Genomic DNA, 13,206 nt, shown 5'->3' with positions numbered 1-13,206 from the left:
GATCTAGTTATGGGGACATACACTTTATTTAACTGGATAATTTGTAAGCATTTTCCGTTGAAACAGGTGTATTTTTTCATACCAGTCGATACAGTAGTTTTGTACATTGCTTGCAGCAGCTCTTAGCCTTAACTGATTACAGGTCAGGTCTTACATTAAGGGTCCAGATTGGAATGGATTTAGAGATAATGAAAGATAACGGAACAGTTTTGTGGGTGCAGGTCGATGGGTTTTGCAAATGCGACCCGTGCTACACTCTGGTCCGGTGATACAGAAAGTAAACCCAACTGTAAGAGGCAAAAACTGGAGGTCTGTTTTCGAACAATCGGAGCGTAGTCTGTGGTTCTTATCCGTCTGTCATCTGCTGCCTTCAGCCTGCATTTTGAAAGCAATGACCAGCTCTCAGAGAAAACAAAGTGGCGTCTCAATCTCTCAAGTCTGTCGAAGTGTAAAATTGCTCCTAGTCAGAGCCCGTCGGGTGTGGTGTGTTTGAATAAGACTTTGATTAGTGAAGAGCTGTGGTGTGTGTGTGTGTGTGTGTGTGTGTTTGTGTGTGTGTGTGTGTGTGTGTGTGGTGTGTAGTGTGTGTGTGTGTGTGTGTGTGTGTGTGTGTGTGTGTGTGTGTGCTGTGTGTGGTGTGTGTGTGGTGTGTGTGTGTGTGTGTGTGTGTGTGTGTGTGTGTGTGTGTGTGTGTGTGTGTGTGTGTGTGTGGTGTGTGTGTGTGTGTGTGTGTGTGTGTGTGTGCTGTGTTTGTGGGTGTGTTCGGTGTGTGTGTGTGTGTGTGTGTGTCGGTGTGTGTGTGTGTCGGTGTGTGTCGGTGTGTGTGTGTGTGTCGGTGTGTGTGCGTGGGTGTGTTACATGTGAACACTAGGGGGCAGAGACAGGGCTGCGTCTATCGTTTATTCCCAACCCAGTTTAGATTTTGCTTCCGCATTACGCAAGAACGTAGCTCTACGCGAAAGCGTCATAGCCTTCTTCTTCGGCTGTTATTCTTCGGCCTGTTTATAGCGGTCGCGGTAAAGCAGGATGAATAGTTGTTTTTTGTCTTTCCAAAGGATTTGTTGACTGAAAGTAAACGATCCTGTTTGTTTGTTGACTGAAAGTAAACGATCCTGTAATCAAAGCCATATCGAAGATTCCTGAGATTGTATTACTGGTGTTTTATCATCTATAAATAGCCTGTGTGTATTCTCAAATGTCGTTTTCAGGACAAACAAAAGACGTTTTAAATATCTTATCTTATCAGCAGAATATTGAATATAACCTTGACTATTACTGTGCACTTCATTTATTTGACAGCATTATTTAATGATACTATTTTATATATATATATTTAATGATACTATTTTATATATACATTTATTCATATACACACACACTTATATGTACTCACACATGTATTTATTCATAAATATACACAGATGTATTCATTCATTTATACACACACAGCATTATTTAATGATACTGTTTTATATATATATATACACACATTTATTCATTTATAAACATATAAACACACACTTATATGTACTCACACATGTATACGCCAGGTTTCTATAACAGCCGAAGAAGAAGGCTATGACGCTATCGCGTAGAGCTACGTTCTTGCGTAATGCGGAAGCCAAATCTAAACTGGGTTGGAATAACGATAGACGCGACAGGGCTCCACAACACTGTCCCTTCTGTGAATAATAGCTCTCTAATGTGCAATCTAGTGACATCACTGCTGCGTTTTTTACTAGTAATGATCAGATATTTAAAGGAAAAGTGGAGATTTTTTTAAAGTGAGTGCACTTATCTATAATCACTTTACAGAAGATGGTGATCGATATGCCCCAAGTTTACAGACAGGAGTTCTGGCATTGAAGCAAAGCAATGTACTGCCATGAAGTGGGGCAGCAATACAACTTATTTTAGACACTATACCGATCAACATCAAGTGTGTACACTATATTTAACTGTTGTTACAGTTTATCTGTTAACCCTTGAATGCAGCTAAGCCTTTAAGTTCTGACAGGTATTGATTTGTTTGTTTTAGCCTCAAATTCTGAAGTCCAGTGATCCTCTGCTGATCATATCGAGTGAACACACACACACGCTAAGATAAAGAGACAGAACTTTGCTCTTTTAGTTGTGTGTTTTTTTTTTGGTAGTGTTGAGGGAGGAGAATTTACAAAAAACCCAGTGAGAGTCAGTTTGAGGGTCTGACAGGATGCAGGGAGCGGTGAGTCTGGGGTCTCTGCTGGTCCTGGGGTTGGCCTGGATGCTGCAGGCTGGCCCTGTACTCCAAGATGATCTCATTCCCATACAGGAGAACTTTGACCTTGGCCAGGTAAGTGGACTAAAATACAGATTTATTCATTCGTAGATGACAAAAAATTAGGTTATTCCTTCCTCCTCCATCTTTTTTGCCATGTGAAATGCTTTGCTCTACATTATAATTGTCTCCCTGCAGTTCATGGGGAAGTGGAATGAGGTAGCGGTGGTTTCCTCCTGTCCTTACTACATGGACGACAAGAGGGAGAACCCTGTCATTGTTGCACTTGATCTGCAACAAGTGGCTCCTGATGGGAACTTCACCATGACGTCTGCTAGATTCAGGTCGGACTTGCAAGCACTTTGGTATTTTGAAGTGTGCTATTTAGTTTAATCTCTGCTTTTGTTGTGTGGTGCCTGAATGTAGTAGGAATGGCACGTGGAAGCACAGATCCACAAACTATTGTTTTGACCGACACTCCAGGACGATTCTTCAACCATGTTGCAAGTATGTATCTCTAGTTTCCTTCCTATCCTCATCCTTGCTAATGTATTGTGTTCATGTCCCCGGACCCACATTATTTAAGTTAATTACTAAGTTGTAGTAACGTTTTGAATTTATAGAGCAAATCTGTCATTTTGAATCATGACAACAAATCCATTTCAACTTGGTTTCATTTTTGGGTTTTCATCTGTGCAAGATCATAAATGTACTTTTCATCCAGTTTTAAGTCAAGTTTTCACCATATACTCTTTAGATCTGGGATGGTTTACTATTATGTTAACAGGGTAGAGAATTTATTTAATCACACATTTGGGTCTTTAGTTATCACACACATTGATACACATTTTAAAAGATCAGGTTCATTTTATCTGTGGAGGGGGAGACCTCCGCCGGCTCCAAAATGTCCTGAACGATAAACAATAATACATTCTAACCAGGAGAAGCCGACCCATGATCCTTAGCTACTTTGTGACGTCCCCAATCTCACTTTTGTTATTGATTTAATTGAAACACCCTTTGTGGCATGAAATTACATATCTTGCACTTAACAGGCTATTGTTAATGCTAAACTAAACTCATAATTTGAACACTTTTCTGTCCCCAGGGTTCGGAGCAGACGTTGATTCATTCGTGGTTCACTCCAACTATAATGAGTATGCAATGATGCTCCTGCTGAGCACTGAGCAACCTTCAGGGACTAAAACCTCTAAAATCAAGCTATATAGTGAGTGACAAGTAAATATATGAATATGTTAATGTGTTGTCTTTTTTGTGAATTAGTGTTTTTTCATAGAAAAATGTATCAGTTTGTGTAATGGTAGTGATGTCCCCATCAGGTCGGAGTAAGAGTGTGAGTGCTGCTGTGCTGGAAGACTTCAAGACGCTGGTCAGAGATCATGGACTGAGTGATGACGCTATCATCATGAATCAGAATATAGGTAACGCCTGGACTACTGATCACACCTGGTCATTCTTAAAACCCTGACGTTTCTTGACACACAGAAATAAATGAAAGTATATCTCACTATATTCCCAGGTCAGTGTTCAGGTGAGCAGGAGACAAATCCCGTCTCAACTCAGCCCAATGTTTATCTCTATTTACTGACATTCTCACTTCTTTGCTCAGCTTGGGAAAAGTTCTTATTAAGAACCTTTGTTGCGATGTTCTTAGTTACGATCTATGAACATGGACAATAGGACCTTCAACTTCAGATGAACTATGAACATCCTGATACTGCCTCCCTAACTTCGAGAATGTTCCTTTCCCTACATTGTCGTTAAGCTTAAACCGCCCTTATTCCCTCTGTTTGAACATCCAACACAAACTCTATTCTGCATCTTTTACTCTGCAAACAGTACTTCTTGCAAGAATTAAATACAACAAAGACTTGAATGGTTCATTCTTTATTCATGTTTGATAAATAAATCCCCTTCACAACAACATGAGGCCTTTTCCACCCCAACACTTTTTATTTCACATCCTCCCACATGCCAGAATAAGCAATGTATGCCTACTCATATTTAATAAATAAAAAATGGTTTATATGATATGTTGTTTCTAATATAGGCAGATGTGTAAAGTAACTAAGTACATTTTTCTCAAGTACTGTACTGTACTTAAGTACAATGTTGAGGTATTTGTACTTTCCATTTTGTGCTACTTTTTACTTCTACCCGAATACAATTCAGAGGTAAATCGTGTACTTTACTCGACTAAATGTATGTAATTTACAACTAAATGTATGTAATTTACAACTAAAGTAGTTACTTTGTAGATTTGGATTTATAATGTGAAATATAATCAACCCTTAAATCAGACTTTAGTTCCACCTGGAGTAAATTCACAAGCTACCCTGCAGTATACAAAGTAATTCAAACTAGCTGCACCTTTACCAGCTTTGATAACACTTTAATGATCAATAATTATAATCAAAACATATCGTATATATATATATAATTCTGAAATGGACCAATCTGCATAATGACTACTTTTTTTGCTAATACTTTTGTACTTTTACTTGAATAACATTTTGAATGCAGGACTTTTACTTGTAAAAGAGTATTCCTACAGTCTGGTACTTCTACTTTTACTTAAGTACAAGATCTGAGTACTTCTCCCACCTCTGAATCTAGCCATATTAAAACATATCTGTTTACTGTTACAGGGTGACTGATCCTGTGGAACAACGGAAAAGGAGGGTCATCTCACAAACCAGACTATGATGTAAAACTACTTATGTTGCTGAGTGTGAAAAAACATTTCCTAAAAGAATAAACACATTTTTAGTTATTACTGACTTTCATATGGGTACAGCACGCACTGTATGAATGTTACTATATCACTACCAGCCAACCTTAAAAGAACCTTTTTTCTGTTGGTGCTTCATTTCTTTTTAAGGACCAGTAGCAATTTAAATGTTTATAATTAAATCAATTCTTGAGAGCAATATACATAAGATCAAAGAAATCAAAGCCTGAAAATAAAATGAATGGGAAAAATATAATAAATTAATAATGTCACTAAAATGCTTATTGGTTTTCTGTACTGTATTTTAATTCAATAACTTGTTATATAACCTGCTGTTCCAAAATAAAACTGAACATGGAAAAATGACTCATTAGTTTCTCAAATAGTGCGATACATATTGATTTCTTGTTTTTTGCCAAACTGTCAAGACAGGCAGGGATCCGAACTTTGCCTCTTTACTTGTTTGTTTTTTACTTTGCTCTGGGTGGGAGTGAGTGCATGCACAGCACACAAATCACAGGTCAATGCCCCCTCCCCGTTTGAAGAGTGGAGGGGTAAGAAATAGTGAGGGATTCAGGGTCTTGGATCATTCCTTTCAGAGACGAGTGAACGGACGCCCTGATAGGATGCATAACGCTGTGATTCAGGTTTCCCTGCTGCTGCTGGCCTGGACGTGGACCCTCCAGGGGGTCCCGGTCCTCCCAGACCCTCTCTACCCCTCGCAGGAGAACTTTGATCTGGCCCAGGTGAGCTCTTATTATGTTATTTTAACTCTTTTATGTATAGTCTTCTGTAGTTTAGAGTGTATTATTTTCTTTGGTCAGAAATGCAATACTTAATGTGATCCTTTTTCCACCCTTTTATGTCTGTTATACAATTAATAACATTGACTTCATATTTCAGGGATGAAATGTTTAATCTTACAGGCAGTTGGAACCTCCCTATATGAAGGACCTATAAATAATGAAAATAACATAAAACCTACATTGAATTTTTGTGTCAATTGTTGAGTATTTTTAAGCAGTTTGGGCTAGAGACTACATTTTCTCCAACACAGGAAAGTGGAGTTTAAATAAATTAATACTAAGTACACATAAGTAATATAACAATTTAATATTAAGTACATATAAGTATACCATCGTCTGCATGAAAATAGATTTTCTTGTCACCTTTTTTTTGTTCGTCTATATTATCAATTTTTTGCTGCCCCTATCGAGTGTTCGGTGAAGTGACAGTTAAAGCAAGCAGTGCAAAACAATTTCTTTTTTAATACTTCATCTTTATTTATATAGTATAGTAAACGTGAAGTTGATTTTGCTGGGGTTGGGCTTTTGTTTTTAGTTTCTTGGTCTGGTATACTGAAACACCATTACCGATTTCAATGTGAGGTTTCTATACATTATGAAATGTAAAAACAATATGTTACCGTTTGCTGACAGTTCATGGGAACATGGCATGATGTTGCCAGTGCCAGTTCATGCCCCCACATGCAACGTCAGAGCGGGGATTCAGCCATTGGTACACTGGTTCTGCAGAGCGGCACCACTCAGGGCAAAGTCGAGGCCACTCGGAGGGTACTCAGGTTTGTAAGGAGTTCACATGTACACACACAAACATACTAATACACTGAAAAATGTTCTCCTTAAATATTATAACAACAAGGTTAATCCTAGATAATCAGATATCAAGACCATTTAATTAACAAATAGATTGTACATTATAATTTAAAACACATATCAAACATCGTAGTTTATATTAGAATATCACAAAAGTACCCAGTTCACCTGAGTATTTTCATTTTATTTCACTTTCTACCTGTTTACGAATAATCTTCTTGGGGGAATATTTACTTTTTACTCGGATAGATAACATTAATAATAAAAAATATGATCTACTAAATCATGATGAAAAGGTTTTTAATACACAAACAAGAACAAATAATGGAATTACATTATTCTAAAATGTGTCTTTCTGCATACTAAATGTTTAAACTGTAGGTATTTGTATCCGTTATGAGGCTAATTCTGTTTCTTGCAAAAGAGAATTGCTACACTGTGGCATTGCAGTGACAAAGCCTTCTGTGTACTATAAAACAATCATATATTCTGCGCAGATGAAGCTGTTGTGGACAGTTTATATCTAAAAGTCTTGTTGTTTGTGTATTTGCAGACAAGGAACGTGCAAGGAGATGACTGTGGATTTTGAGTTGACCACCACACCAGGACGATTCTCCTACCATGTTGCGAGTACGTCTCCCTCTATTGAATCCTGCAGTGATACAGCTTTAAGATCACATTTGGTCCATGAAGTTGTTGCAGGTTTTAATATTACTTCCTGTCTTTTCAACAGAGTGGGGGGCAGACGTGGATGGCTATGTGGTTCACACAAACTACAATGAGTATGCGATTATAATAATGAGCAAACAGAAGTCAGGAGGGGATACGAGCACCTCACTTAAGCTTTTCAGTGAGTGACATTTCTCAAAATACGCACTGCATCTTGTTTATTTATGAACTTCGGTACCCTGTTTATATTTATTTTACATCTCAACTATTCAATACAATTATTTAAATTAGGATTTCCCTCTCATTTAAAGTTTCAGTTTAGTCATTTCCCTTTATTATTAATGTCTAGGTCGATCCATGACGGTGAGAGACACGGTGCTGGAGGACTTCAAAACACTGGTCAGAGATCAGGGAATGAGTGCTGACACTATCACAATTAAGCAGAACAAAGGTAAGATATAGATTTTCACACATCATTACTGGACTTATAACTTCTCACTGTACATTTATATTTAATTTAATATGTTATTTTTGCACACTTAATGTAAATAATATCCCACTTTTATATTGTGTTGGCTGTAATTTAGCCCGTCAATAGTGTCTTATTTCTCAGATCACCTTTTATGTTTTCACTCATTTAGTTCAGCTTCATTTTCTTTTCTTAGATGTCTATATTGTATAATTGTTTATTTTCCACTCTTTTTTTATTGTAATTATGTGCAATACTTGTTTTGCACAAACACAAGCACAATTTAAAATACAGTCAGACTTTGTTTGGCTATAAAGTGCATGGTTGTCTTGTATTAAATGTCTTAATTTAAAATGTTTGCAGGTGACTGTGTTCCTGGAGAGGTGGTGGCAGAGCCGACAGCTCAGCCTGAGGCTCAGGTACTCAAAATACATTAAATCGATCTAACCTAAAGGGTCTTATTGAGATTATATATTTAATTTGAAGGCAATTCAATTAATACTTTTAATATAGTTCTTGTTTTATTGTTTTTTAAAGAGTGATTCAAGTCTACTGTGCTTTAATTTAATAAAATAGTTTCTATATTCCTTTGAGCAGTATTTGGAGTAAAACTACAGATATGAGCACCAAAATGTACCTTCTATATATAATAAATAAAAGCACTCATTGTCGCTCTCATTGGAGTTTAGGTGGACACTGCATTTGATGTTGTGGCTTTACATGGCATCTGTAACTGACTATTATAACAAAATGCTGCAATGTAGTTTTAAATTGTGTTGCCGTCCAAATGAGTTTCAAAGAGTTGTCTTCATAGCTTTAATTGTGTATAGATTCAACAACTTTATTGTCATACTGTATTTACAACAGCTACAGAACAGTTATTGTCAATTTCAAGTCCCAGGCTCTTCCAACAATGCAACCTACAAAGAAATAAATAAAAAAGTACAATAAAATAGTGGAGGGGACATAATGTTGCAAGTAAAATGAAGGAATAAGTAATATACTGTATATACATGTTATATACATTAAGATACATTAAGATACCTCACAGTACAATACAAAGCTGTATGCTGTTGACATATGTGTTTGCTATAAACATGATAAGTGATGACATTTGTGTCTGGGCTTTGATGCAGAGGAGGAGGAGAGACGTGGTGCCTTCTCTGGTTCCAGCAGATGTCGAGGGTTCTGGTGATGATACACCTCTTTTCAATGGAAGCGGTAAGATCAGCTTAACCCCAAAACGCTAAGATGTTATTCTAAAACAAAGGACATTCGTGAAAATGAATGTGTGTTGAATGCAAGATAAGAGATGCTGATTCTGGTGTTGAAACTATAAGAATATCCTCCCTTTACTTCTCCACGTAGAGTCCTGTAAAGCAGCACCAGAAACAGGCCCATGTTTCGGGCTGCACCAGCGTTACTACTACAACTCCTCCTCCATGAGCTGTGCACTCTTCAATTACGGAGGCTGTATGGGCAACCAGAACAACTTTGAAAACGAGAGAGAGTGTCTGCAGAGATGTCGCACTGAAGGTCAGGAGTGAATGAAACACATATTTGGTTGACTTTTAATTCACTATCAATTGTTTACTATTGTTCTTATTGTTGTTTTGTTATATTCGATTGTGCAGCACTTTGGTAAACTAATGTTATTATGAATGAGTTTGATTTTAAATACTAAACACAACCTCTACTTATTGAATGTATTTTACAAATCATGCAGTATCAATATTTTTTGCCCAGTGCCTGTTTAGTCTGTGCAACATTTATTATATATATATTTATTTTCCTTTTTTTCAAATTTGGAATGGCCATTACTCAGAGAGGATGACTACCAAACCCACCCACACTTACCCACAAAACCCTTTGTTGGGATTCCCATTATTAGGCCAAATTTAAAATGACTAACAGATTCAGATTCAGATTCAAAATGAATGAATGAATAATTAGGCTATAAACAGATGAAGTATGTACAGTATAAACAGTATTGACAGTATAGTGATAGTATGGTATAGACAGTATAAGGATATAAACCAATGTATAGTGTGGTTATATTACTTATGTACATATAAATATAATAAACGCTGCCCAATGCTAAGATTTGAGCTGTGAATAATACATTTTTAAAAAAGGAAAATAATAGTCATAATGTATTGGCAAAATCCTTTGTGTTGTGTGTTTTTTTTTTTTAAATAACACAATAAAAAAAGTTAAAGAGGAGATTTTTTTTCTTCAAATATTCAGTAGTCGTGTAATATGGATGGCCTAGCCCTGCCCTGGATATGCATGACAATATGAACTCTCCTCTGTTGTGTCTCCAGCTGTGTGCCGCCTGCCAATGGCGGCCATGCCGTGCACCGGCCAGCCGCCTGTCTGGGCCTTCGACTCCACCGTGGGCCTCTGCGTGCAGTACAAACAGGGCTTCTGCCAGGGCAACGCCAACAAGTTCTACGGCAAGGCCGAGTGTGACGAGTACTGCGGGGTGGTCAATGACGGTGAGGGGTTATTAAACACACACAAAAATGGAAATATCCACCCAGATATGAGGAAATAATTATGTGTTTTTGGTCTTTTACAGAGGGAGAGCTCCTGAAAGCAAACTGAGCTAACTGCTCATCATAATACAGAGATGCAACTTGAATCAGCATCCCAATAAAAAGTCAAGCTTTTGTCTCATCCCTCATGGTATATCTGAAATGTTGGAAAGGTCAATTTATAAATGTAATATATAACAGGTAGTTACCCTTTTAGAAACGTAATAAGTTCACTCATTATATTTGATTTATTTTAGATTTCTCTAAAAATGTAAGAACAGTATTCAACACTGATATCTGTCAATATCTTTTTTTAATAGTTTTTACAGACAAACATTACATTTGGTTGTTACCCATTTGTTACTTAAATGTGTTACATAACTGTCATTTGATTACATTCAACTAACTCGTATTGATCACAAACACTTTCATATGGTAATATTATCAGTTTCTCCCCAACAGTGGAAGTTATATTCCAGCAGACCACCAATAAAAACACTGGATGACTATGTTTGTTTGTCTGTTGTTTCTTGTTTGTTACTGTTATCTGCTGAGGTAGTGCTTATTTGCTTCTTGAACAAATAAAATAAAAAATAGACAGAGTGTATGGTACGGTCAAGTCAAGTTATTTGTATTTATATAGCCTTATGTCACGGAAAGGACTTTTTGAAAGACTTGTTACTCCTGATGTGTGGTGTAATCAGATCAAGCTGTAGATAACATGTTCTCATACTGTATATTGTGTTTATACTGATATTTGAGCATTTCACATTATATTTTATGGTTACAATATTTACTTTCTGTATCAGCAGCTGTATACAGTTGTAAAGTTTTATGTTTTATTGCAGCTACAATTAGGGACACCTTGCTTCATGCTTCCACTCATCACACACACGATTGAAGAAAGTTTATCGTTACTCATCTTTTCATGTTTGATTCCCTTACATTGATGTGTATTCATGTGTTTAAAACATATGTAGCCCTACTTGTGAAGGACACATTTGTTGTTTAGTTTGTTTCATGAAGTATGACCATTCTTGAAAAAAAAATGTAAATGGTCTTTTGATAGGCTGCCACACTGGTTCGTTATAGCAATGCCAAATATGTTTATTGATTCAGGCCGTTCCCTGATTAAATACTATTTTGTAAAGCATTTTAATGCTGTTACTGATCCAGGTTAAATAAATAAATATACTTAAAAAACAGAAAACAGCACAAGTAAAATGTTAAACTTTATTATCGTGATACAGACAGTCCAAAAGCTGATACAGAACATTCACACAGTGTTTAACACTTGGCAGCTGCAGTCTAAATTGGTGTGTGTTTTCAAAGCAACATGGGACAATTAATCAGACCCATCTTTTGTGTCATCCTCATCTTCTGCAGTGTGACAGCTCTCCATACACTTAGCCTTATCTTCAAAGTTGTTCAGGTTGCCCAGACACCCGCCATAGGTGAAGATCTCACAGGTCATTGAGGAGGGGTTGTAGAAGTACCTTTCCATGTATGCCCTACAAGGACCTGTTTCTGGTGCTTTTTTACAGTCCTCTGCAGGGAGAGAGAGAACAGGAAGGGGAAGACAACATTAGTTAGTATTTTAACATCAGATTCAGGATCTCTAATCTACCATCAAGCACTCAGTTAGCCTCACTGCACATCAAGTGTACCGGGCTAAGTAAATTAATCTCTTACCTATTGTATTGAACAAGGTTCTATTGGGCATACTTGAAAAGAGCAGAGTTAGATTGAAGTCTTCCATGTGTGCATGATCCACAGTCGGATTCACAGGTTTCTCCACCTGTTTCCGAGCCAAAGACAGACAGTCAGACAAGACATTTGAAAACTTTTATACAAATATTCCACTAAACATTCAATTAAACATGTTTTAAGATAAGGGTAAAACACGTTTTAAACGTATCCTATGTTTGCACAGCAGATCATTAATATAAAGAACCCACAGCCATACAATATTCCACAGAAATGTACATGTAACCAACATAATGTTTAGTAAGAGGTCAGCCAGTCACCTCATCCTCATCAACGTCTGCCTGGATGGTCCACATGCACCCCAGCAGCAGCAGTAGCACAGAAAACACAATCGTTTTTTTCTCCATAATGTCTGTCTTTATGTCCAGCTGTCTCTTCAAGAATTGATGGAAATATAGCCCCCTTCTTATTCTCCTTATTTCAGCCCAGGCAGTGCATTGACCAATGACTAATGGCAAAATAAATACGTGAGTAAAACATCAACCTATTGTGTAATGGCCTGGTTGAGCAACTAAACACATTGACACTGGACTTCAGACATCAAATATCTATTCATTTGTTTTTGACTGGTAATGTCAACAGAATGTTTCAGGGAAAATGTGTTTTTGAGGCCACCCAGTTAGCCAACTATCACCGTCACTGGAAACGCACCTTAAGTGTACGTTTTATTGGCTTGTTTTAACAATTTGATCGCATTATTCTTTCTGATATTTTTGCAGATCTGCTGTGAGCTAGCTATCTAGCGTAGCTAACCTATTCACTTCAGATATGACAAAACACTTCCATTTATTACAAAACAGACTTTCTCTGCCAACATTGACAGTTGGTCAACTTTATAATCCCCAAAGTCATCAAGCGCTCCGGTCCCAGATGTGTGTGTCACTTTTTAGTGTCCCCGTATCTGTTGTGTTATAAGTTTCTTTTTTTATTTACTTTCGTCTGACTCATTAGTCTAATGTTATGCGGGGGGAGGCTCTGTGTGGAGGGTGGGGGGGGGGCTATAATGTGTGAGGCCCTAAGTAACTGCTCCATTATCTGTATCATATGAAGAGACACACGTTCATTAAGCCGAAAAACTATATCCGGTCACACAGATCTGCTATTTTAAAATAAAGTCAACACATATAGACCTTAAATAT

At 37.2% G+C, this 13,206-nt stretch overlaps 2 protein-coding genes across 2 annotated transcripts; one reads left to right on the top strand and one right to left on the bottom strand.

The window, feature by feature from the left end:
- The first annotated feature begins 5,516 nt into the window (after positions 1-5,516).
- Positions 5,517-10,811, top strand: ambp (alpha-1-microglobulin/bikunin precursor). The gene is made up of 10 exons (XM_034198113.1): positions 5,517-5,755; positions 6,449-6,591; positions 7,179-7,255; positions 7,359-7,475; positions 7,644-7,745; positions 8,127-8,182; positions 8,900-8,984; positions 9,132-9,299; positions 10,088-10,261; positions 10,345-10,811. Exons 1-10 carry the CDS (start codon positions 5,534-5,536, stop codon positions 10,368-10,370), a joined length of 1,170 nt encoding a protein of 389 aa, XP_034054004.1. The 5' UTR covers positions 5,517-5,533; the 3' UTR covers positions 10,371-10,811.
- Positions 10,812-11,519: 708 nt separating this feature from the next.
- On the bottom strand, positions 11,520-12,577 carry LOC117534078 (early lactation protein-like). The gene is made up of 3 exons (XM_034198116.1): positions 12,328-12,577; positions 11,993-12,098; positions 11,520-11,848 (listed from the first exon to the last, which is right to left on the bottom strand). The coding sequence occupies exons 1-3, from the start codon at positions 12,412-12,414 to the stop codon at positions 11,646-11,648; spliced, it is 396 nt and encodes a 131-aa protein (XP_034054007.1). The 5' UTR covers positions 12,415-12,577; the 3' UTR covers positions 11,520-11,645.
- Between the last annotated feature and the right edge of the window lie 629 nt (positions 12,578-13,206).

This window comes from Gymnodraco acuticeps, unplaced genomic scaffold (assembly GCF_902827175.1).
Source record: "Gymnodraco acuticeps unplaced genomic scaffold, fGymAcu1.1, whole genome shotgun sequence".
Lineage (NCBI taxonomy): Eukaryota > Metazoa > Chordata > Actinopteri > Perciformes > Bathydraconidae > Gymnodraco > Gymnodraco acuticeps.
This window is presented reverse-complemented; position numbering and strand designations above follow the sequence as displayed.

Coding starts and splice junctions, on each gene's coding strand:
- ambp (XM_034198113.1), top strand. CDS start 5,534: ATGCCCCCTCCCCGTTTGAAGAGTGGAGGGGTAAGAAATAGTGAGGGA. Junction 8,183..8,899: donor CAGCTCAGCCTGAGGCTCAG/GTACTCAAAATA, acceptor GCTTTGATGCAG/AGGAGGAGGAGAGACGTGGT. Junction 10,262..10,344: donor CTGCGGGGTGGTCAATGACG/GTGAGGGGTTAT, acceptor GGTCTTTTACAG/AGGGAGAGCTCCTGAAAGCA.
- LOC117534078 (XM_034198116.1), bottom strand. CDS start 12,414: ATGGAGAAAAAAACGATTGTGTTTTCTGTGCTACTGCTGCTGCTGGGG. Junction 12,099..12,327: donor CAGACGTTGATGAGGATGAG/GTGACTGGCTGA, acceptor GCTCGGAAACAG/GTGGAGAAACCTGTGAATCC. Junction 11,849..11,992: donor AACCTTGTTCAATACAATAG/GTAAGAGATTAA, acceptor CTCTCCCTGCAG/AGGACTGTAAAAAAGCACCA.